Source organism: Lycium ferocissimum, chromosome 5, assembly GCF_029784015.1.
Source record: "Lycium ferocissimum isolate CSIRO_LF1 chromosome 5, AGI_CSIRO_Lferr_CH_V1, whole genome shotgun sequence".
Classification (NCBI taxonomy): domain Eukaryota; kingdom Viridiplantae; phylum Streptophyta; class Magnoliopsida; order Solanales; family Solanaceae; genus Lycium; species Lycium ferocissimum.
In genome coordinates, this window is record NC_081346.1 from 30,823,454 (window position 1) to 30,849,483 (window position 26,030).

General features: G+C 36.4%; 1 protein-coding gene across 1 annotated transcript; it reads right to left on the reverse strand.

Annotated features, from left to right (window-relative positions):
* Nucleotides 1–7,745: 7,745 nt before the first annotated feature.
* Nucleotides 7,746–8,936, reverse strand: LOC132058361 (probable xyloglucan endotransglucosylase/hydrolase protein 23). The gene is made up of 3 exons (XM_059450894.1): nt 8,571–8,936; nt 8,247–8,440; nt 7,746–8,158 (listed from the first exon to the last, which is right to left on the reverse strand). The coding sequence occupies exons 1-3, from the start codon at nt 8,838–8,840 to the stop codon at nt 7,753–7,755; spliced, it is 870 nt and encodes a 289-aa protein (XP_059306877.1). The 5' UTR covers nt 8,841–8,936; the 3' UTR covers nt 7,746–7,752.
* Between the last annotated feature and the right edge of the window lie 17,094 nt (nt 8,937–26,030).

Consider the following 26,030-nt stretch of genomic DNA (forward strand, 5'->3'; position numbering starts at 1 on the left):
GGTCAATTCGAATTCATTTTGGGCTAAATTTCATGGGTAACCTGATTTTTGAAGAAATTTCCAGTTTTGAGCCTGAGGGCTCAGGGTTGGCTTTTTAGTCCAAATTATTTTATATAGTAATATGGGTATCGTTGGAGTTGTTTAACCACATAGAGTACTATTTTGAATAGATTGATCCATTTCATGAATTCGGGGGCGGTAGGGCTTTCGATAGATTTAAAGCTTCGGTCAAATCGAGGTAAGTTAAGTTTCAACTCCAACTAGAGGAATATTGTTGTTAATTAAATAATAATAAGGGTTAATGGTGAAAGACGGGGTCCCACATCCATGAGGCGCTGCTCATTTATGTGGGTACCGGTGTCAAATTGTGGGTACTTAACCGATTATCTTAAAAGTTATGAATTAAAAAGTATCCAAACGAGGAAAAGATTACAATAATAACATACCCAATGAAATTCCACAAAGTGGGTTCAAGGAAGGGTAGAGTGTACGCAGACCTTACCCCTATCTTTAGAGGTAGAGAGCCTGTTTCTGGTAGACCCTCAGCATAAAAACAAGTAGTTAAAAGAAGTACCAAAAAAGAAATAACGGAAGCGGATAAGTCATGCAAAAGTCTATAAAAAGCATGAAGTGGTCTGAGAAAAGAAAAATGAAAAGATATCAGGGATGATATTGTAAAATCCTAATCAAATTAAAAATGCTTATAAGATGAAAAATCATAAGTTGGAGGATGATCAACTTATGAGTTTTGGTTGATATCGATGCTACTTAGCTTATAAGTACTTCTAAATTTATCTAACATATATTTAGACAACAAAACATTTATAAGCTAATTTGACCAACTTATAAACTTTACCCAACCACCCTCTAAATCCAGTGTAGAAACTACTGGAATGCTAGCAATATCACAAATCAAACTGTTTTAGGGTGATATCAAATATCCGGAGTTGTATTTCTGGATGATTTTACATGATTCCTGAATTTTATTTGTCCTTTTTCATTATCTCTTTTGTTCTCTTGCTTGTTATAGGTGTAAATCAACTTGACTAAAGCTTTAACGAGAAGATCAAGATTCAGGGTCTATGTGCTTGTTTTCTTTATAGTCTAAACTGCAAGAAACACTGAAAATTGCATGTTAATTAACAAAGAATAGAACAAATATCTATCGGTCTCCTAATTAAATTGGTTGATTCTTATTCGAAAGAATGATTACATGTATTGAATACGAGATATCTAAAGGAAATTAATTAATACGTAACAACAACACATCCAATAATACTATAATATCATTTGCATACAACATGTCTAGGTCCAACAAACAAAATTGTCTGCAACATAATGTAGCTCACTACTTTGTCTGAGTATTTTAGATATTGGCATTTGGATAGCTTATACAACAGAGTTCTCTAATTCAAATTTGTTGAATCTAAACAAAAAATTAAAAAAAAAATCAATGAATCAACAATTTTAGTCTTGTATAGCAAGGATAGAATCAAAAATCTAAACCAAGCTAGAGCTCTCACTTCTCTAATACATTTTGTAGTACTACAACCTAGCCTCCCTCGAATACGCCGAGGAATCTTTCTTTTCTTGTGAGAGAGTAAGAAGGGAGGAGAGAAACTACTTTTCTTAATGGTTGAGACTTAATACAAAGTGATTCAATATACAGGAGCCTCCAGTCTACTCTAATAAGGCAACATGTCCTTTTTACAAGACGTATTTAATTTAAATGATCTTCTAAATAATATACAAAGAGCAATTTAGACAAATTATGTACAATGAATTTGGACATTTGTGACACTCTCCCTCAAATTAGAGCATCTAGATCACAGGCTCCCAATTACCACACATACTTGATTACAAGACCTGAGTGCTAGCTTGGTTAACGTATTTGCCAACTAATCATTTGAATGCACAAAATCAATATAATATTTAAGAGTTTTTTCCCCCTAAAAATACAAAATCAGGGCCCTAATGACCCCATTTAAAGAAGTGGTATTGACATGTACATAAAACCCCTAGATAGAATTGACATGTCTTTAACTAAATATTTTATTTAGCAAATTAATCCTAAAAGAAATGGCATACAGTAGTCGTCTCCTTGAATCTCTCTATTTTTCCTCTTTCATTTCATTCGTGTCTCTCTCCTCCATTCTTCCTCTCCATTCCATCTGCGTCTCTCTCCTCCATTTTCCCTCTCTTTCATTCCCTCCCCTTAAATCTCTCTTCCATTTTTCTTTCACTTAAAATCTATCTAATTAAACCCAATATTCTATTAAAATATATTCTTATTTTTCAATTCAGTCCGTTTTTGCCCTGTTTCAACGAGGAGGAAAGAATAATCTTCCAAACGGACAAAGACCTAAATTTCCATTATTTTCATTCCTTAGCTTGTTTTGTTACAGCAAGATGGACAATCCCTCCATTGATTAAATATGATAATGGATACCAATTTTAGCTTAAAATATGTGATATACATAATGATAAACATTGTATGTACATTAGCATAATGTATATCAAATAAATGAGCGCAATACATGCTAATATACATTAATACGTACAAATTATTCCAGCTATACGGTAGACCTATATATATATATATATATATATATATATATATATATTCACTATGTATACCATGTATGTCAGTGTATATCACACAGATTTACACATATATACATGATATACAAAAATACGCAGATATACAGTGTGATATACATGATCATATACACGGGATACAGTGTGGTATACACATATGGACGCTTCTTCAACCTTGAGTTTAAATTTGAAGTTCCACTCAAATTCGCCTCAAATCATCTTCAAACACCTCCAAAATTGATATTCTAGCTTCTTAAGATGTTTTCATCGGTTAGAAGATAGACATGGGGTATTTGAGTATAATTCTAGAGAGATTTAGGAAAAAAATATGATAGATTTAAGAAAAGTAATTGGATAAAACTTTCAGAAGAGAGAAAAGACGAAAATTTGTACTAGTCAAATTAGAAAAGTTCATCGTATTGTATTCCTAAGGACCAAAATTTATAATAATCCCTTCAGCATTCCTACTTTTAAAACCAAGCTTGTTAGAGTGTGAAGGGAAATAATGCAATATACATTTCGTTTCAGGCTTGTTAGAGTGTGAAGGGAAATAGTGCAATATGCATTTTGTTTTAAAGACTCTGGAAGCAGACAAAGAAGGAATTTTTTTAGGTAACCAACATTGTATTAATCACCCGAATGAAAATTATAAAACAAGCTAACTACCACAGTCAGCTTAATCCAAATAACAGAAAACTTCCTCATCTACCACCTAACTATACTGCCTTAGCTATCCTCTACAAAACTGCTAGTTACTATTTACATGAGCCAAGATTGAACAAGGCATCGTATATCTGTTGAAGCTCTCACATTACATAAGAAGAGAGAAGAAATTTAAAGCTATTTTAAAGGGGGTGGTAGGGGCGGGGAGTGGAATTTTGTTATTAGATATAAATTTATAGCTTGAACATGAGAAGAGAAGAAATTTAAGGGGATGGGGGTGGGGGTGGGGGTGGGGGTGGGGAGGATTTTGTTATAAGATATAAATTTATAGCCTGAAACATGGTCACGGACTACCTGATGCCAGTATCCTAAACTCAAGCTATCTTATGCTATATACTGTTTTAACTTGTCATATAATCCCAAATATTCTTAAAGAAAGAACCACACTTTCAAAAACTAGCAATAATTTTATAACAAAACATATACAACCTCTAACAAATCTCACAAAATTAGAGATTTTGAAGATCTTCTTTTCTTATCTTTCTTCTTATCTTGTATCTCTTCCAATCATCTTTTTTCCTATTTTCTCTTCCCACAAATCCTTGTCTCTCATTGCTCAACCACCAAATTGCCATCAGAAGCCACCATACCAACACCATAAAATACCATATCCACCACTCATTCACCATAACATGGAAGACACCATTCTCATACAGTAAAAAGGGAAAAAAAAGAAGAAGAAGAAGAAGAAGACGACGACAATGACAATTTCAGAACCACCAATAGTGAACTGCACTCCACCAGTGAATCTATTTTACTCAAAAGCTTCAAACTAGTAAATGAAATCAATTACGCATTTTCAATAATATGATGCAACGACGTTGTATGTATTTTGTATGTCATGTGTATATCACTGTATCCAGTGATGCATAACACATACACCCGACAGACCTAAAAATACACTATAAATCAATATTTTCCCCATTTTTTCTAATTCGCTTTTTGTCTTTTGCATAGCATTTTTTCATATTGAATCAAGTAAATGAAAGGAGCTAAGAATTTGTTAAAATTAATGTTTCAATTAATTCTGAAACAGTTAATCTAATAAAGTTCTTGAGTTTCAAAACTAAATGAATTGGATTTGAAGATACTTTCTTAATTATTGTCTTTTACGTTTTGGTTTCATTCTTTTACGTTTTAGGTTCTTGAAAGATACATTTTAATTTGTAAAATTCATGAACCTATTAATAACTATTAGTTAATGAAACTCTTCTTTTTCAAGATTTTTAATCCTATAAATAGTGTTCCATTCTTTTGGAAAAGGCAAGCACTTCAAGAAAACAATTTCCCTAAAAACTTTAGAGAGACATTGATCAAAAGGTGAAATCACCAATTCAAGAATAGAAGAGCAACTTTCTTGAATGCTACTTGTACAATGGCTTAGTTGAATCCCGAAGATAGAGTTGTTATTTATTCTTCCATTTGCTCGTGGGAGAGACTCCAACTATCTTCAAGAAATGTCTTAACGTGCCTCTAAACCAAGCTAGTTTATTTTGGATTTCTTATATTATTATCATCCTTGTTCTAACAATTTGAAAATAGTGTCTCTATGGCTACTACATCAACATTGAATGGTGTTCCATCTTTGCCTAATCCTAATCTTTAAATATTCGATGGCAAAGACTTTCCTAGATGACGTGGAAAGATGGAATTCTTTTTAAGACAATTGAAGTTGACATATGTTCTTGAACAACCTTGTCCTAATGCTCCTGGTTCTGAGGTAGCAATTGACAAGGCTACTTTGATTAAAGAACAAATTGCCAAATGGAAAGATGATGATTATTTATGTAAGAATTATATTCCTGGAGGAATGTCCAACAAATTTTATGATCAATATTATATCAAGTTCAAATTTGCTAAGGAGATTTGGGACGCTCTTCAAACTATCTATTTGGCAGAAGAGGTGAGTTCAAAGAAATTTCTTGTTTCAAACTATATGGAGTTCAAAATGGTTGATGATAAGTCAATCACTGAACAAGAACAAGAATTCCAACTTATAGCTAATAAAATTGCTATATCTGGAATTGCTCTTGATGAAATTTTTTATGTTGGTGCTATTGTCTCGAAACTTCCTTCCTCTTGGAAAGAATACAGAAGGAAGATTTGACTCTTGAACAATTGTTGCAGCATTTGCAAATTGAACAAGAGACTCGATATCGTGAAAATACTATTTTGAAGGAACCCATCATGAAAGGTCATGTGGTTGAAGAAAAATCAACCAAGAAGGAATCTGTTAATAAGAAAATTCTGAAGGCAAAGAGATGTACGAATTTCAAGCATACTAGCACCAATTCTAAGTTGGTTGAATGTTACCACTGTCACAAATTTGGTCACTATGCGCGTGATTGTAAAATTCTTAAAGCACTTAGATAAAAGGATTCAGGACACATGGCCGTAAGGTATCAAAGCATTACGATTTTCACCGGAACATAGTAATGTGCATGAAAATTTTTCTACTTCGTTTAATGATCTACTTAGTTCAAGATTCGCTCACTAAGTAGTCAATGATTTAGAATGTATTCACTAGCTGATGGTTCAAGTCCAAAAGACACCATTATTGATGCATATTACTAGATTAATGTCTCAAAAATATTTTCAAAATTTCTTGAAACAAGTGGATTGTTAAAATTAATGTTTCAATTAATTCTGAAATAGTTAATCTGATAAAGTTCTTGAGTTTCAAAACTAAATGAATTGGATTTGAAGATACATTCTTCATTGTTGTCTTTTACGTTTTGGTTTCATTCTTTTATGTTTTTTCATTCTTTTACGTTTTAGGTTCTTGAAAGATACATTTTAATTTGTAAAATTCATGAACCTATTAATAACTATTAGTTAATTTTCTCTTCTTTTTCAAGATTTTTAATCATATAAATAGTGTTCCATTCTTTTGGAAAAGGCAAGCACTTTAAGAAAACAATTTCCCTAAAAATTTTAGAGAGACATTGAACAAAAGGTGAAATCACCAATTCAAGAATAGAAGAGCAACTTTCTTGAATGCTACTTGTTGTGATTTAGTTGAATCCCAAAGATAGAGTTGTTATTTAATTTTCCGTTTGCTCGTGGGAGAGACTCTAACTGTCTTCAAGAAACGTCTTAATGTTCCTCTAAGCCAAGCAAGTTTATTTTGAATTTCTTATATTATTATCATCCTTGTTCTAACAGAACTGACAACTAATTAGTTATAATAGCGCAAATATGTTGCTATTATAAACAGAAATTCAATTTTCTTATCTTTAGTAATTGACCAGAGATAATACGAGGTGTTGGGGATAAATCTGATGGTTATCAAACGCCGTGAGAGGTGGTGAAGGTAGAGCCGCCGGTGGTTATCGTGAAAATAAAGCTAGTGGATGTCTAGGTGTCAGCAGAAGTGGTGGAAGTAGAGGAGAAACTGGTTGTTCTAATCATAGTAAAATTTTGGTTCTAAAGTTGGTGTCATAGGAGGAGGAGGTGGGGGTACGACGGGTCTGCTGAGTTCTTTTGAAGAAAATAAGAGTTGGAAAGATGAAGAAAAGAAAGAAGGAAGAGTAAAAAATAAGATAATAAAAAAATTAAGAATAATAAATAATTTAAGTTCTATTATTTGATGACATTCAATTAAAAGACGATACATGTACTGTCTAATTCCTTTTAAATTTTTTCACTTTCCACATGCGTCTAGAAATATGATAGCATTTTTTTGCCACATCAAGTCTCATGATGGTATTAATTTCATTTCAAACAGGCTTAGAAAATACTATGAAATAAGACGAAATCCCTTATCTAATCCCCATTCACTAATGAAATCGAGGGAAGCCCTTTTTAAAGACTTCTGGAGCAACTATATATTATGGCGATAAAAAAATTATGGTTATCATGAGGAGTTTTACTAGTATGAGTTATGATAACCAGAGGAAAAATAAAGTATAACATATTATGATTGGCTAAAATTAAATTAAGAATGTAAAATATTTTAGTACCAACGTGTAAGTGTATATATTAAATCCTACTAAAATATCCAAATATCACTTTTCTCCTATTAGATGATTCAAATTGGTGCCACAAAGTTAATATCTAGTGCAGATCCTGGTTCTTCCTTCTCTTCAATTAATACCAATTAAAATACCTCGAGTATAAATATTTCGACTTTTCTATTTCCGTCTCGTCAAGTAAAATAGGAATTTAAAATTGAAACTATACAAATTCATCTTTCTTTCTAATATCCTTAGCAAAAGAACTGCATAAGCATAGTTTTTCATATCCAAAACACGAAGTATAAAAGATTATATTCATTTCCATTGTTTATACTACAAATTTGGTACAAAACTAAGATTTTTCTAATCTTCAATAATTAGGAGTATGCATCTTCTACTTAGTACAAAACAATAAAAGAATCAATGCTCTATTTTAGAGATCATAAATAAAAGATTTTTTTTTAATTGTAAGTGCTTAGTTGTTCTGAACACAGTCTGCTGGAAATCCTTGTGGAAATCGCTTAGAATCAGTGCAGTAATTATAAACCATGTAATTCTTCTGCACCCATTTCAACCTCTCTTGGCTTGTATTATCTAACTCTTCATTCAACCATGAATTGCTGGTTGAAGTTGCAGAATTGGAATTGCAAGAAGATGAGGATGATGGAGAATTGGGAATACAAGCATTTGCATTAAAGTTTCTGTAAGAAGCACTAAAAGGTGCTTGGCTCCAATCAGTTTTCACAAGCCCCCCTCTTGTAGCCCAATCATCTGCATTCCATAGACTTGAGTATATCCTCATTGGTTGATTCTTGGGGTATGACACTCCAATTGATTCACCATTCTTGTATTCTCTAATGGGTGTTCCATCCACATAGAATCTGTTCAACCAAAAAACAAGAGAACCTCAAATCAGGATTGGATTAAAGTGACCGATTTTTAAGAAAGTTTGAATCTTTAATTACTTACATGATGCGTTGTGGATTCCAGAGGATGGAATAGGTATGGAAATCGGCAGTAGGGTCAAACCAAAGATGAAATTGTTGTTCTCTGTTGCCTTTGCCTTGGCTAAACACATTAGTGTGCAGAGTATAAGGATCACCACTTAGATTTCCCAAGAATTCAAAATCTATCTCATCATGTGTTGGCCCTTGTGATGACAACTGCAATAAAAAAATAAAATTAAAAATTAAAAAAAGAATACAATTTTATTTCAGCTCAATAAATTAAACATGTATGTAATCTAGCTGAAAAATGATTTAAAGAAAATGTTGAGGAAGAAGGGTTACTTACATAGTAAGCAGTAACAGTGCCAGCAGAATTTCCAGGGACAAGTTTGAGTTGCATGTCAATTTTACCAAATAGATACTCATTCTTGGATTGAAAACCTGAACCAGATATTTTGTCAAGTGAGAGAGTTAGGAGGTCCCCATTGTTGAGTATCTTTGCCCTGCCTTCACCCCATGTGATGTCAAATTCTTCATCGAATTTGGCCCCTATTGCAACACCAAAAGCACAAACCATAACACATATCACAAGAACAAACTTAGAAGAAGAAGCCATCTTTAATTATTAATATTTCAAGGTTGTTGGATGAATTAGAATTGGATAGCTAGATGGGGTTTTATAAGGGTTTACACCACCCCACCTCACCAACAAAGAAGTAGCTAGAGCGTGTGGCGATAGGCTTGAGGAAGTGAAGAGGAAGGTACAGAGTAAAACAGGAAGTAGGAAAAAAATGAGTATTGAGCTGGATACAGGAAAAATGTGATGCCATCAAAGCCAAGTGATGACAGCCCATTTATGGTCAATCTTTCCAACTCTCACACTATCGTTTTCGTTGGAATTAGTTCAACTTTACTGTTTGGGTTCTGGTATTTCAAGTCTAACGACGGATCGTAGTATTTCCTTCATTTTGATCGTCATAGCCTATTTCTACACTCCCACAAATAAAGATGAAAAAGAAGAAGTCAAACGCGGAAAACAAAAAAAATTACCCACACTTTTACTTGTCTGATACTCCGTCCATTTCTTAATAAGTGGTGTTTTTAGCTTATACATATGGTTTATAAAATTGCTTACACCTAAAAAATTAGGAGTGATTTTACTAACTTATCTTAATCAAATATCTAGAAAAAGTAAAACTACTAAATGATTCTTGATTCTGTAAATAAAGATAGTTTTAGAAGAACAAGATCAATTCCTTCTTGAAATGCTAAAGCACCACTTATTTTGAAACAAAATGAAAAGCCTAAAACATCGTTTATTTAGAAGAGGAGGGAGTATATCAAAAATAAATTTTCACTTTACTTATCCACTTTAGCATATCAAAAGAAAAATAATTTATTTTTTATATTTTACTCTAAGCATTAATTACTTGTTCCAAATTTTTTTCAAAGTACATTAAGATTATACACCAATTATGTGGGTACCATGGTAAATTATGCACAACATTTTATTATTTCTTAAAGGGTGTGTAAAGTCAATTGTGAACAAATAAAAGTGAATGGAGGAAGTATTTTATTTAAAGGATAGATTGATGAATGATATTATTTAATTATAAATCTATCGATTAAACAATTAAGTAAAAGCTAAGACGCATGTTATGTATTTATTTGTTTAGGTCTAGTATAGCCTTAAAGTGCTACATTCGTCTCAAATTATCTATGTGATTTCTTTTGCCATACGTGCATCTCACAACTGATACTAGTTGTGTGAGATTTCTTTTTGTCTCACAAAAATGTGACTTTTATGAGACAGAAAGAACCCTCACACAACTAATGTCAGTTGTGTGATACACATAATAAAATAATTCTTCTTTTGCATGCGCTCTTTAATAAACATTAATTAGGAGGGAGTTTTAACTATTTTATCCTTCATTGATATTCGAACAATCATAACATCAACATATAATTGAGGTGTTTGTAGTGTTCCAGAACAATATATCATATTGCATAAAAACTTACCCACACCTAATGGTAAACTAGATCAATACATGCATGTTATGTTATACGTTTGAATATTGACTTCTTTTATTTAACGATGATTAATTGAGACGTATTTTCAATTCATTAAATAAATGTCATGCCAGAATATTTTACTGAAGTATGCTCCAAGATTCCAAGGGACCACCATATTAAGAGTTATGTATAGAATAGTATGAACCTTACGCACATCATCTTTATCTTTATAGTGCGATAAATAAAAATGTTGATTTTGTGGCTCGTATTTAGCTGGACACAGATGACTGTAGAGGTGTTTTTTTAATTAGAAACGAAATAAAAAATTGAAAAATGCTTAAATAATGTTTAGTTTTAAAAAACTGAATAATTTATGAAAACCATTAAAATTTTGACTCCAAAAACTAACTCAAAAGGATAGTTTTGGAATAGCAAAGAATTTTATCATCTAAAAAATTTCCATTATTAAACAATCAAGGGATAATTTCAAATACCTCTCTATGATTTGATTTTGTAACACTAACTTCTCCTGTGATTTGCGATATATTTGTAACAATTATTTTAATTTATTTATTACGAACAAAGAAAATTTAGTTTGATCAGTCTGCCCTTTAAAAAAAAAATCACTACTAGAATAATTTAGTTTATGATTCTGTTTTATGGAAATTTCTTTAGAATAAATTAATTTTACGCTGTTTGAATTTTTTATTCAAGGTGAGGAATTAATCAAAGATGTAACGACCGGCTAGGTTGTTATGGGCGGGGGGGGGGGGGTTGAGGGGGTGATTTAGAAAACTAGACCTCCGTTGGGAATTTTGAGGTTGCGGTTGAGTCCGTAGCGTTTTTCTGTGTATGTGTGCATCTTTGTTTGCGCCTGTAGGGCCTCGGATTGGTGTTGAAATTTTTGGGTGAAAATTAGTGGAAAACCTGAGCTAATGGTCAAAATGGACCACTTCAGCGGTTGAGGGACCGCTATAGCAGGTTCGTCGTAGCGAGTCTAGGCTCGCCACCGCGGGGAGCCGGGGATTAAATGAGGTCCGCCATAGCGGGAAGTTTCCTACTATAGCAAGACCGCTGTAGCGAGACATTGACCGTTGCAGCGGTCGACTAGAGGCAGAATCCGTGTTTTATATTCTTTATTCCGGACCCTTTCTCCACACAACTCCAAAACAATTTCCAAGAACTCCTGTGGCGAAATTCTAAGGCTAGGGCTAAAGTGCTCTTGAAAGGTAAGTCTCAACCCTTCACTTTGTTCATTCCATTATATTGTTAGGTTCCATGATTAGTTGAAGGTTCTCTAATGGTGAATGAAAGGTTAGGACCCTAGAAATTGCAAATCCTTGAATAATTGATGGGTTATCAATTTTATTGTTGTTTGATCATCTAGGAGTATAGATTATCACTTCCTAGGATGAGAATTTGATTATTAAATGATGAGAATGATGTATTGAGACTTAGGGTTTCATAAAGATGGTCACTTTAGCATAAAAACTGCTTGTAAAAGAGTTGAATTGATTAGAAAACTCATGAATGGATAGAATATGATTATTGGGATTAATATTAGTATGAATTCACGCTTAGTGATAGTTCATCCGTTTGAAAAAAGGTAGAAGTGGTTAGGTTCTCTTCCCTAATTGTTGTTTGTTAAGTAGATAGTCTGTTACTCACTTAGCATTATGATTGCTAGACTTTGAACATTCTGAAGCATTGCAAAATAGGAAAGCTATTGCGGAGTAAGTGTATTGTTCTAGTTCGGCTTTGAGGTAGGTTACGGTGTACTTGAGTTAGACTTCTATTAGTTGATTGTATATATTATGAAATTGATAGGAGAAACATGATTAGAGCTACGGACATAAAGTGTGGTTAGAAATTCCTTTATTTGATATTGGTTAATTGATTATGTGATTAACTATTAAGATATGATAAAGAAGGAGTTAATGAATACTCTTGTTGTTGACTTAGAGTAATCCCTTGTTCATGCTATTGATGAATTGATTCTTGAGTATTAATATGACTTGTGACTGGTGACTTGTGTTCCTTGATATTGATTTATTAATTGTTCACACTCCTTATTGATTGTGGAACGGAAATACATTGTGATGAGAAAGATAATATAAATATGAAAAGGCACATTTGACAGGGAGTGAGGATGTGGCCTAGTTATGGGCTTGTGATCCGAGGTCGATTCGGGCTTAGTGGTACGGACACCATAGGTCCCCTGCAAGTCATGGCTATCTAGGCAAACAATACCATTTAGCATATGTGTACGGACATTTGACAGAGTTGAGATATTTCGGGAGTTATGGTTGTATTGGTAGTGACACCGGTTGGGTTACTTTTATTTATTACTGTTTGTGTGGGCTCATCGTATTTCAGTTTATGATGATTCCTATTGATAGTTTCATATGGTTATGTGTTGTTGTGCCTATCTGTCTATTCTGTTGATTTTGTGATTTTTTACATAATACTAATCTTTGTTGGCCTATGATATCTATCGGTACATAGTATTTGTACTGATACTACCTTCTTTGCATTCTTTGAGTGCAGATTGTGATCTAGAGACGTCTACCAGATCTCATATTTAGCGTGAGGCTCGTTTTCGACAGATTTGAGTGTGAACTCCTATCCATGCCAGGCCTCCTGAAGATTTTTCTCATTTTGGATGTATATTTCATTTCAAACATTTATGTTTATTTCAGACAGTAGTTCATTCTTTAGACAGTTATTGTTTTAGAGTCCTTTTACAAAGACTTTCGGATTTTGGGGTTGTAATAATTAGACTTCCGCATTTGTTATTTATTTATGGCATGACTAGACGTTTTGGATGATTGTTACTTTTGTTAAACTCTGGATATGTCTAAAAGTGGCTAAGTAATTGGTAATCGTTGGGATGGTTGGCTAAGTAGATGGTTCGCCCATGAGGGGGTTAGTGTGGGTGCCACTCACGGCTACTTGGGTCATGACAAAGTTGTATCAGAGCCCTTGGTTCGTCGATCTCGTTATACAAGTACATGTCTAGTAGAGTCATGCGGATCGGTACGGAGACGTCTGTACTTATCTTCGAGAGGCTATGAGATACTAGGAAAATTCCAATTCTTTCTTTCTTTCATACTACTTGATTCCAATTTGTATCTGGATGATTCAACTTGGTATCTTACTTTTCTTTCTATTCTCTCACAGATGGTAAGGACTCGTGCGGCAGCAGCAGCTAATGAGGTACCCGCGAAGTCGCTGAGGTCGTAGCTCGTGGTGGAGTCGGATTCGTGGGGCCGCGGTTGTGGTGGAGGCCGGGCCGGAGTCGGTGGGTGTGGCGAGCGGGGAGCGACGGCACCGGCCGGGGGCGGGGCTCCAGTGGCTGGTCAGGACCGCGCTGAGTCCCTGAGCCTTAGGTGATTCCAGATGAGGCAGCAGAGTTTGCAGCAGCACCAGCTTAGCTAGATATTATAGCTCGTCCGGTGTTGTCAGATGTGATGGTTTGAGTGTTGAACCTGCAGAATGGGTTGACAGATGCAGGTGTGTTACCCAGCTGTTCCAGGTGCTCAGGGTGCCAGAGTGGGTGATCTAGCTTCGGACGGAGTTCGTGCTCCGGAATTCTGACATCTTTTGCGGCGTGGCTCCTCGTTTGGATGAGGCTCCAGGATTGGAGGTATTTCCTAGACCAGTGGGAGGTCCAGTGTTGACCGGGGATGAGCATGATTTGTTTTGGAGGTTCACTAAGATGAAGCCTCCAGAGTTCTTCGACACCGAGGTTGAGGATGCTTACGAGTTCATTATGGACTGTCATGAGAGGCTATATAAGATTGTAGCAGTAGAGAAGTATGGTGTGGAGTTTGTGACCTTCCAGCTCTTGAGTGATGCCAAGTTACAGTGGAGGGCTTTTGTAAAGTGCATACCAGCGGGATCACCTCCGTTGACATGGACTCAGTTCTATCAGGTGTTTTTAGACAAGTATGTTTCTCGTATTTTGAGGACCGCAGGCATGATGAGTTTAGTAACATTGAGCACGGTAATTTATGCATGGTTGCTTATGAGGCTCGATTCCGCTCGTTGTCTCGCTATGCCTCCGACTTGTACTGCGGGGAGGAGAGGGTTAGGAGATTTGTGAAAGGGTTGAACACTGCCCTTCAGTTGTCAGCTCTTCAGCTTGCAGCAACAGATGCTTCCTTTCAGGAAGTGGTGGATCATGTTAGGACCGTCCAGGGTGTGAGGCAGGACAGTTATAATAGGTACGCGGAGAAGAAGGACCAAAATGGTGGTCGTTTCAGTGGCTCTTTCTCTAAGGGCTAGAGTTCCCAGGTCTTTTCAGGACGCCTTATTCGATCGGCCATGCGGAGCTTCGGTGGAGGCCTATCAAGGCCGATCGGTGCTATTCCCGGTCGGCCCGGGGGTTCGCCGGACCAAAACTCAAGTACGGTGGTTATTCGGCTTCGTCCATTTTTTGTTCGTCAGGCACTGGGCGCCCGGATGAGTGTGGTGATATGGGGAATTTCTAGAGAAATTATCCCAGACTTAGGAAAGGTGGCTAGGGTACTCAGTTTCTGGATTCCAGAGCTCCAACATCAGGTAGAGGGGGAGGATCTTATAGGGTAGCCCAGGCTCGATCAGGCGTGGCGATCGCATGACCGATAGAGCATGACTTGACCTAATAGAGGCGGGTTTCGGTTTGATAAGTGGACATCGGCTCGGGGGCGGAGCTCGGGCGGGCGGAGTTGATTACAATGGTTCGCGAGCTGCGGCGGACGGGTTCATTGTTATGCCTTTCTGGCCGGGACGGAGGTCGAGGGCTCGGATACCGGTTCATGTGTATCATCCCGAACATCCCCGGATGGCTGTCGATTATTTGACCCGGGTTACAAATGCCTTCTTATGTGTCTACATATTTCTCTATAGGTCTGTGATTTACTTGATGCCCCTATACACGTATCTACTCCAATTGGAGACTTTATGGTTGCAGATAGAGTCTTTCGATCTTGTACGGTCATACTTATGGGGTATGGCACCTAGGTTGACTTAATGATTTTAGACATGGTAGTTTTTGCTGTCATCCTGGGTATGAGTTGGTTAGCTCCTTATCACGCAATTCTGGACTGTCACGCCAATAAAGTCACCTTAGCTATGCCCGGGGTGCCTACACTTGAGTGGAAGGGTAACCTTAGTCCCTCCCCGAAAAAAATCATTTCCTTTATTCATGCAAAGAAATTAGTGGATAGGGGTGCTTGGCTTATTTGGCACATATCCGTGATACCAGTGTTGACGGTCCATCTCTTGAGTCAATTCCTATGGTACGTGAGTTTGCGGAGGTGTTTCCCGCAGACTTTCCAAGCATGCCACCTGACCGTGACATTGATTTCTACATTGACTAAGAGCCAGGGACCCGCCCTATATCTATCTCACTATATCGGATGGGACCAGCATAGTTGAGGGAATTAAAAGATCAACTTCAGGATTTTCTTAGTAAGGGTTTCATCCGTCCGAGTGTCTCCCCATGGGGTGCTCCTGTTCTGTTTGTGAAAAAAAATGGGACTATGCGAATGTGCATTGATTACCTCCAGTTAAATAAAGTCACCATCCGAAATAAATATTCCATCCCTCTTATTGATGATTTGTTTGATCAGCTTCAGGGGGCTTATGTGTTTTCGAAATCGATTTGAGATCGGGTTATTATCAGTTGAAAATTCGGTCAGGGGATATTCCTAAGATAGCTTTCCGGACCAGGTATGGGCATTATGAGTTTCTAGTTATGTCCTTCGGGCTTACTAATGCCCCAGCTGCTTTTATGGATTTGATGAATGGCTTTTTTAAGCCATACTTAGACTCCTTTGTGATAGTGTTTATTGATGACATCCTGGTGTATTCAAAAAGTAAGGATGACCATGAAAAACACTTGAGGGTTGCTCTTGGGTTGCTGAGAGACAAGGAGTTGTATGCCAAGTTCTCTAAGTATGAATTTTGGCTTGCATATGTGTCCTTCTTGGGCATGTGGTTTCGAAGGAAGGGATTATGGTTGATCCTAAAAAGATTGAGGCGATGAGAGATTGGGCTAGGCCAACATTAGCGACAGAGATTCACAGCTTTGTGGGGTTGTCCAGTTACCACCGTCGGTTCATGAAGGGGTTTACCTCTATTGCTTCATATTTGACCCGTTTGACTCAGAAAGAGGTACCCTTCCAGTGGTCCGACGAGTGTGAGGAGAGCTTCCAAAAGCTCAAGACTTTATTGACTACAGCTCCTATTCTATCTTTGCCCGTGGAGGGCAAGGACTTTGTAGTTTATTGTGACGCTTCTCGTTCTGGTTTGGGTGTTGTTTTGATGCAGGAAAAAAAAGGTGATTGCGTATGCTTTCAGACAACTGAAGATTCATGAGAAAAACTATCCTACTCATGACTTGGAGTTGGCAGCTGTGGTTTTTGCGTTAAAGATTTGGAGGCACTGTCTCTATGGTGCCCGTTGCGAGGTATTTACCTATTATCGTAGTCTTTAGCATGTGTTTACTCAGAGGGATCTTAATTCTAGGCAAAGGAGATGGATGGATTGCTTAAGGATTATGATATTACTATCGTGTATCATCCCGGCATAATAAATGTGGTGGCAGATGCCTTGAGCAAAAAATCAGCTAGCATGGGCAGTTTGGCTCGGTTGATTGTGTCAGAACGTCCGTTGGCCAGGGAGGTTTAGACTCTAGCTAATAATTTCATAAGGCTTGATGTGACTGGTTTGGGCAGAGTATTGCCTTGTGTTGAAGCGAGATCATCATTTTAGGGAGCATATTAAGGCCAGACAGTTTGAGGATGCGAGTTTGGGTAAGATTTGCAATAAAGTCTTGTGTGGCTAAGCCGTAATTGATGAGGAAGGTGTCTTGAGAATCAAGGGGAGTGTTTGTGTTCCCCGTTTTAATGATCTGATTAAGACGATTCTAGCGGAGACTACGTTTTCTAGATATTCCATTCATCCTGGTACTAGCAAGATGTACCGTGACTTGAGGCAGCACTACTGGTGGGCTAGGATGAAGCGTGATATTGTTGAGTTTGTTGCACAGCGTTTGAATTGCCAGCAGGTGAAGTACGAGCACCAGAGACCCGAGGGTACACTTCAGAGAATGCCCATTCCAGAGTGGAAGTGGAAGAGAATAGCGATTCGATTTGGGTCATTATTGATAGATTGACCAAGTCTTCCCATTTTATACTAGTTCAGATTACCCATACGCTTTCGGAGGAAGTTGCGTGTATTTATCTCGAGAGATTGTTCATATGCACGGGGTTCCTATTTCCGTCACAAATGAGGCACGAAGTTTACATCCCGGTTACGGAAGAATTTGCGGTTGGAATTGGTACTAGATTGGACCTTAGTACAACTTTCCCTCGGACGGAGATCCGATGCGGTGACATTCGGATCTGTAGGATATGCCCCGAGCTTGTGTGATTGACTTCGGTGGCCATTGGGATCAATTCTTACTATTGGCAGAGTTTGCTTATAACAATAGTTACCACTCGAGCATTGACATGGCCCCGTTTGAGGCTCTTTATGGGAGGAGATGTAGGTGTCATGCCCCAACCCGATGAGTCGTGATGCGAGTGTCTGACCTCTACTGACCAAACACCTCTATACTCATAAATCGAATTATCGAGCATTAGTGTGGACATAAGAAACTTAAAATCGATCTCCCTCTTGCCACCGAAGGTGCGACATCATGAACTACGTACATTTACATACATACAAGCTGAAAGAATAGTGCAAGCCAACTAGGTTGCTACATATAGTGTATATAAAAGAATAGGAGCCGACAAAGCTACATCATCTGACATACACACACATCTGTCTACAGACCTCTAGTGGAATAGAAAACTGTATAAAGGATGGAACAGGGCCCCGTCATACCCATATGCATATACATATCCAAAAGAATGGCATACCAATATAGACTGCAGCTCTGGATCAAATGGAGCGCACCAACTACTGCTGAGTGAAGGGCCTATGGAGCTGGACCACCTGTCTGTCTACCTGAACCTGCGGGCATGAACACAACTCCTGAGCAATAGGGGAGTCAGTACGGATAATGTATTGAGTATGTAAGGTATGATAGCAACATAAGTATAAACATGAGAATTATGAACGAAATCTGGAACTCAAAGCTAAATTGACTGTCTGCATAGATTTGTATGAACAAGTATCTGCATAACTGACAATGCTTCTGTGGGCGCATAATCTGCATACTCTCAATGATAATCATGCTCATGTATATAAATATAGGTCATAGTGCTGAGAAACGTTCAGCCCCATCCATATCATATAATAGTACCGAGGAACGTACGACCCGATCCATATATCATATAATAATGTCGAGGAACGTACGACCCGATCCATATATCATCATCAAGGTACACCAGCTGATTAGGTGGTAATGCGTCTATAACGCCTATCCATTTGTCCATATCCCATGTACATACGCCTATATAACGCCTTCTGGTCACGGGTCAATGTGCATATGAATATTTAAATGCAATGTATGTATAAACTGAGTACACAAAACTCTCGGAGTGACACATGGTCGTACTATCTCCGATGAACATCTTTTGAGCTAGCATCATCATTATAAGAAATCTCAAGACCCATGAACAGAAGGAACAATCATACGGGATATAGGAGCATTAAAAACTGACATACTCCTAGTGCTTCTACGAGTAGAGTAATATGGAAGCTCATTTAATCGCTGGTTGGCTCATAGCATAGGATCATGCCAAAATGAAAGAAGGGACAGCCTTAACATACCTTAACGTCTCCTTAATCGTTTAATGTTCTCCTTCCACGTTCACAAAATTGGGCAGCATTTCCTCTGTCTTATTGACTCCCATCATATTGCAAAACAACTCCCAAACAACTTTAATAGCATTTGCAATATCATAACCAATTAGTCACATTTCATTAAGTTTCACAATTCATTCTCACATTCAACTTATCAATAACTTCACGTCAACCCTTTACACAATCGTACACAACACTTTCTTGTTATCGTTATTACCCTTCATAATGAGATTATAATCATAACATTCTAACAATGATAACCCAAGGTAAGTTGCTACTCAAAATATCATGAATTCTACATTTGAACTTCCTCTTCTACTATTTCCCTCATCCAAGTTATCCAACAACCAAACATTCTTAAAAACATGAAATAGTCATGGAAACTAACCTTTTATATCATAGAGATGAGCTTTGGGTCAAGTTACCAACTTGTATAAAAACCCTAGCTTCAATACCAAAGAAAATCTTGAGTTCTACAAACCCTATTGAGCCTTCCAACACTTAGATCCTTTGATTCTTGCTATTTAATCTCTAATCTCCCTTAGGTTTGCGGAGAATAAGTTTGAGAGAGGGTTCTAGGTCTTTTAAGACTTGGGGAAATGTTGAAAACGAATTAAATGCACTAGGGTCGTCCATATATAAAATTTTAAAAAGCTGGCCCGACCCAATTATACATACCATTATACGGTCCATATAACTTATACGGTCCGTATAATGGACCGTATAATCCCACCATGGAAACACCCCTCTCTGCCATGGTTATACGGACCATTTACCCAATCCTTGTGGGACTTTCTAGGCACTTATATAACACTCCATTAACCATCTAAGGAGCCCTATAGCTCTTCCTCAAAACATTACTAAATAATTATCAACTCGATAATTGCTAAACCTCCCCAAACGCAACTTATACCTCACTTTCTTCGACGAACTTAATTTCTCCGATACATAATACTTCAAAAAACTTATAGTATACACCTTTAAGCCACCAAATACCCCCTCTTCGGATCATATGGACTTCGTGTTTACCTTAAGCTTGCGTTAGTCTATTCACCGCACAACAACACGAAATGTCCGAGGTGAAACAGTAGGTCTCCTATCGCGTGGTTTGATGCATTTAAGGTAAGTCCATGGGGTACCGATCTTTTAAGAGAGTCATTAGATAAGGTTAAAGTGATTCAAGAAAAGCTTTTGGCAGCTCAGAGTAGGCAGAAGGAGTATGCGGATCAAAAGGTCCGAGATCTTGAGTTTATGGTTAGAGACAAGTCTTGTTGAAGGTCTCACCCATAAAGGGTGTGATGAGGTTTAGGAACAAGGTTAAGCTTAGTCCCAGATTCATTGGTCCGTTTGAGATTCTAAATCGTGTGGGGGATGGAGCCTATGAGTTGGCTTTGCCCCCAGGCTTGTCAGGTGTTTATCCAGCATTCTAGGTCTCTATATTGAAGAGATATCACGGTGATGGTTCATTTATCATTAGTTGGGATTCTTTGTTGTTGGATGAGAATCTGTCCTATGAGGAAGAGCCCATTGCTATTCTAGATAGAGAGGTTCGTAAGTTGAGATCGACAGTAATAGCATCAGTGAAGGTTCAGTGGAAGAACCGTCCTTTGGAGGAAACTACTTAGGAGACCGAATCTGATCTGCGAAAGAATTATCCCCGGCTTTTCACTAAGTCGGGTACTTTTTCTCTTCCTTGTCCATTCGGGGACGAACTCGTGTTTAATTGGTATATGATGTAATGATCCGCTAAGTTGTTATAGGGGGGTGACTTAGAAAACTACATCTCTATTGGAAATTTCGAGGCTGTGGTTGAGTGTGTAGCATGTTTTGTTTGCGTCTATAGGGCCTCGAATTGGTGTTGGAATTTTTGGGTGAAAACTGGTGGGAAAACCTGAGCTACTAGTTAAAATGGACCGCTACAGCGGGTGAGGGACCGCTGTAGCGGGTCTGTCGTAGCGGGTCTAGGCTCGCTGCCGCGAGGAGCCGGGGATTAAATGAGGTACGCCATAGCGGGAGGTTTCCCGCTATAGCGAGATCGCTGCAGCGAGACAATGACCGCTTTAGTGATCTACGGGATGCAGAATCCATGTTTTATATTCTTTATTCAGGACTCATTCCCCACAAGACTCCAAAACAGTTTCCAAGAACTTCTGTGACTAAATTCTAAGGCTAGGTCTAAAGTACTCTTAAAAGGTAAGTTCCAACCCTTCACTTTGTTCATTCCATCATATTGTTAGGTTCCATGATTAGTTAAAGGTTCTCTAATGGTGAATGAAAGGTTAGAACCCTTAGAAACTGCAAACCCTTGAATAATTGATGGGTTATCAATTTTATTGTTGTTTGATCATCTAGGAGTATAGATTATCACTTCCTAGGATGAGAATTTGATTATTAAATGATGAGAACGATGTATTGACACTTAGGGTTTCATAAAGAAGGTAACTTTAGCATAAAAACTGCTTGTAAAAAGGGTTGAATTGATTAGAAAACCCATGAATGGATAAAATATGACTATTGGGATTAATATTAGTATGAAATCATGCTTAGTGATAGTTCACCCGTTTGAAAAAGGGTAGAAGTGGTTGGGTTCTCTTCCCAATTGTTTTTTGTTGAGTAGATGACCCATTGCTCACTTAGCGTTATGATTGATAGACTTTGAACGTTCTAAAGCGTTGCGAAAGGGGAAAGCTATTGCTTAGTGATTGCATTGTTCCAGTTCGGCTTTGAGTTAGGCTACAGTCTATTTGAGTTAGACTTTGATTAGTTTATTGTATATGTTATGAAATTGATAGGAGAAGCATGATTAGGGCTTCAGACATAAAGTGTGGTTGAAAATTCTTTTATTTGATATTGGTTGATTGATTATGTGATTAACTATTATGATATAATAAAGGAGTTAGTGAATACTCTTCTTGTTGACTTGGAGTAATCCCCTATTCATGCTATTGATGAATTGATTCTTGAGTCTTGATATGACTTGTGACATGGTGACTTGTGTTCCTTGATATTGATTTATTGATTGTTCACATTCCTTATTGATTGTGGAACGGAAATACATTGTGATGAGAAAGATAATATAAATATGAAAAGGCACATTTGATAGGGGGTGAGGATGTGGCCTAGTTATGGGCTCGTGATTCGAGGTCAATTCAGGAGCGAGTGGTACATGAACACCATGGGTCCCCTGCAAGTCATGGCTATCTGGGAAAATAATACCATTTAGCATGTGTGTACAAATATGTGACAGAGTTGAGATTTTTCGGGAGTTATGGTTGTATTGGTAATGACACGGGTTGAGTTACTTGTATTGGTTACTGTTTGTTTGGGCTTATCGTATTTCGGTGTTTGATGATTCCTAATGATAGTTTCATATGGTTATGTGTTGTTGTATCTATCTGTCTATTCTGTTGATTTTGTGATTTTATGCATGATACAAATCTTAGTAGGCCTATTATATCTATCGGTACATATTATTGATACTGATACTATCTTGCTGCATTCTTTGAGTGCAGATTGTGATCCAGAGACGTCTACCAGACCTCATATTTAGCGTGAGGTCAGTTTCCGATAGATTGAGGGTGAACTCCTATCCATGCCAGGCCGCCTGAAGATCTTTCTTATTTTGGATGGCTATGTCATTTCATACATTTATGTTAATTTCAGACAGTAGTTCATTCTTTAGACAATTTTTGTTTTAGAGTCCTTGTACGATGACTTTCAGATTTTGGGGTTGTAATAATTAGACTTCTGCATTCATTATTTATTTATGGCATGACTAGATGTTTTGGATGATTGTTACTTTTGTTATATTCTGGATATGTCTAACAGTGGCTAAGTAATCGGTAATCGTTAGGTTGGTTGGTTAAGTAGATGGTTCGCCCACTAAGGGGATAGTGTGGGTGCCACTCATGACTACTTGGGTCGTGACACAAGAACACACAGTTCTCAAAGATGCATCAAATTCTGTTTTATTAATTGACGGCATAATCACATAATATAAACACGGACTGCGCTATAAAGATTCACAGTCTAAATCATACCCGAATTACAGAAAATTGCTTCGGTGATTTGTAGAAAATCACTTTTGTTCTTCTCCGGAATCTCACTCGGTAACTGTTCACTAGAAGAAAAGAGTTTTTTTCTATTTTCGGAATGATGGAAGGAAACATTTTTTTTTCCAGAAGTGACAAGGTTTTTCCTGTTGAACTTCTTTTATGTTTCCTAAATAGGTACAATAGTTGTGTCCTTTCTCTCTTTTAATTTCAATTAAATATATAACAAAAGTTAATTTATTTAGTACATTCGTTATAACTGCATTTCACTATAACGGCCTGATTTTCTTCAGATTTTACTTCTCTATAATATCATTCTACCTAATGGTACACTCTTTATAAATATTACCTCTCTATAAGAGTCATACTCAAATATTATGTATAATATTTCGTAAGAAATATATTATGTATAAAAATAAAATATTAAAATATTTATGGTAATCATCATTAATGTTATGTACATAGTAAAATTTCAAGTACGAATATCTAAAAATAAAATAAAAAAATTTCAATGTAATCTGATTTAGTCTTGCAAAATCTCAAAATCAATTCAAGTTATATTATCACTAAGAGACTGAAATTCACGAAACAGCCTACAATTATAGAATTCTTACGTCAAATTTTAATAAAATTACAACTAAACTTGTGCTAGTTGATTTGCTAAAAAAAAAATCTTACGTCAAACTTAAATATTTAAACTTCCAATTAATTATAAACGCATATGTTCGTTAGATTTTAATTACATCGGTATGATACAACTAATTATGATTTATAAGTAAATTATTAGTCCTTTCAATCTTAATTAATGAAATATGAAAATCAATTGAGATTTTAAAATTAACACGGTTTTTGTTTTCATTTATAACATCAATAGTATAGAAAAATAACTTTTTGTGTACTTCAATTTATAATAACTAAATGAGATCTAAACATCAAATGCCAGTACGCATACATGAAAATACCTCACTATAGCAACTAGGGGTGTACATGGACAGGGTTGGTTCGGATTTTTTAAATACCAAAACAAACTAATTGCGTCGGGTTTTTAAATTTATAAACCAAACCAATAAAATTCGAATTTTTCAACCTTGGATTTTTTTCGGGAAAAGTCTTCATACAAAATATATAAATTTTACTCTAAATATTTCTTTAGTACTAGTAAGATAAAACTATATAATTAAGGTGTTTCTTAAAAAATAACACAAAATGTGAGATGAGGTATGATATTGTATTTAAATATTCAACAAAAATGATAATAAAATTGGTTAAAATAAATATTGCTAATTAATAGGCCATAAAGAAAATGACGATAATTTAAAAATACTAAGTCATGCTAAATAAGTACGGCTAATAAGTATTAATTAAATGACAAAGAAAAAATTAAATTACGTATTTTCACTCTCTAAACTAATTATGCAAAACTAAAGAATCGATATCCAACATTATTGTCATTCCTAGTGTTAGAATTAAATTTATTTTGTTAACATTAGTGTTGAGTTGGTTTTGGTTTGGACTTTATTTGAGTTACTAACATTTATGGGATATAAAACTTATTGACATTCAAAATTTTAAGTTCAAGCTTGAAATAATATGATAAAGACAAAAAATTATGAAAAAATATAAGAAATATTTATAAACTACATTACAAATAAATATTTTTATGTATAAAATATTTTAAAAATTGAATACATGTAATGTCGGGTTGGGTTGGTTCGGTTTGACTTTTTTTAACTAAAACCAAATCAAACCATTTATGGTCGGATTTTTTTAAACACCAAACCAAGTCAAACCACACCACTAGTCGGGTTTTTTTTCTCGGTTTGACTAGATTAATCGGTTTGGTACGGTTTGTCGATTTTCTTTGTACACCCCTAATAGCAGCTATGAAAATTTTCAGAAAAACGTTTTCATTATAGAGAGGTCTGAATGTATTTATTATTTTTATAGATCCGTGTTGACCCAGATGGGTGACCCGAATCTAACTCCCTCACAAGGGAATTTCTAAGGTCCCGTTTGGATATGATTTAAATCAGCTTGATTTGAAGTTGAAGTTTTCTTTTTGGACATGCAATTTGGATTTCTTAAGTTGTATTTTTTCTCATAAACGTGAAAAGCCCACAAGTTGTGAAAACTATCAAAACTTTCTCAATTCTAATACAATCTTACGAAATGAGCAAAACTTAGCTCATACCAAAGTCAATATGCTACTAGAAAATATTTCTAAAAAAACAACATCTATTGATCGAACTTTAGTTCAATAAAAATGAAAACTGAACATGAGTACTACACAAAATAGAATTTTCCCACATGGTACGAACAATCTCTTCACGTCGAGCCTGCATTTACTATCAAATGATCGAAAAGACGAACCAATATTGTTACTTCAAGTCAAGTTTTACATTTAAAAAATATATATACTAACTTATGGATCTTTTTTTTTTTTTTTTAATACAAAATATAGACTTATGGGTCGAGTTTTACATTTAAAAGAATTGAAATCATGATTTGGTATCCCAAATTCTTGTAACGACCCACTAGGTCGTTATGGGGGATTCGACCCTTGTAACCTTGCTAGTACCTTCGTGAGAATAGAAATGAGCTAATAATAACTTAAACATGTAGAAGTCTAAAAACTGAAACTTGAATTGTTTGTTGTTGCTGTATTTTATTGAAAAGCTGGTGGAAAAACCAGAGCTACTGGTCAATATGGACCGCTCCAACGGTGGTAGTACCGCTATAGCGAGTCTGCCATAGCGGGGCGAGGCTCGCCACCGCGGGGAGTCGGGGAATAAATGAGGTCCTCCATAGCGGGAGGTTTCCCGCTATAGCGAGACCGCTGGAGCGAGACATCAACCGCTGCAGCGGTCGACGGGAGGCAGAATCAGCGTTTTATATTCTTTATTCTGAACTCATTCCTCACATAACTCCAAAACAGTTCCCAA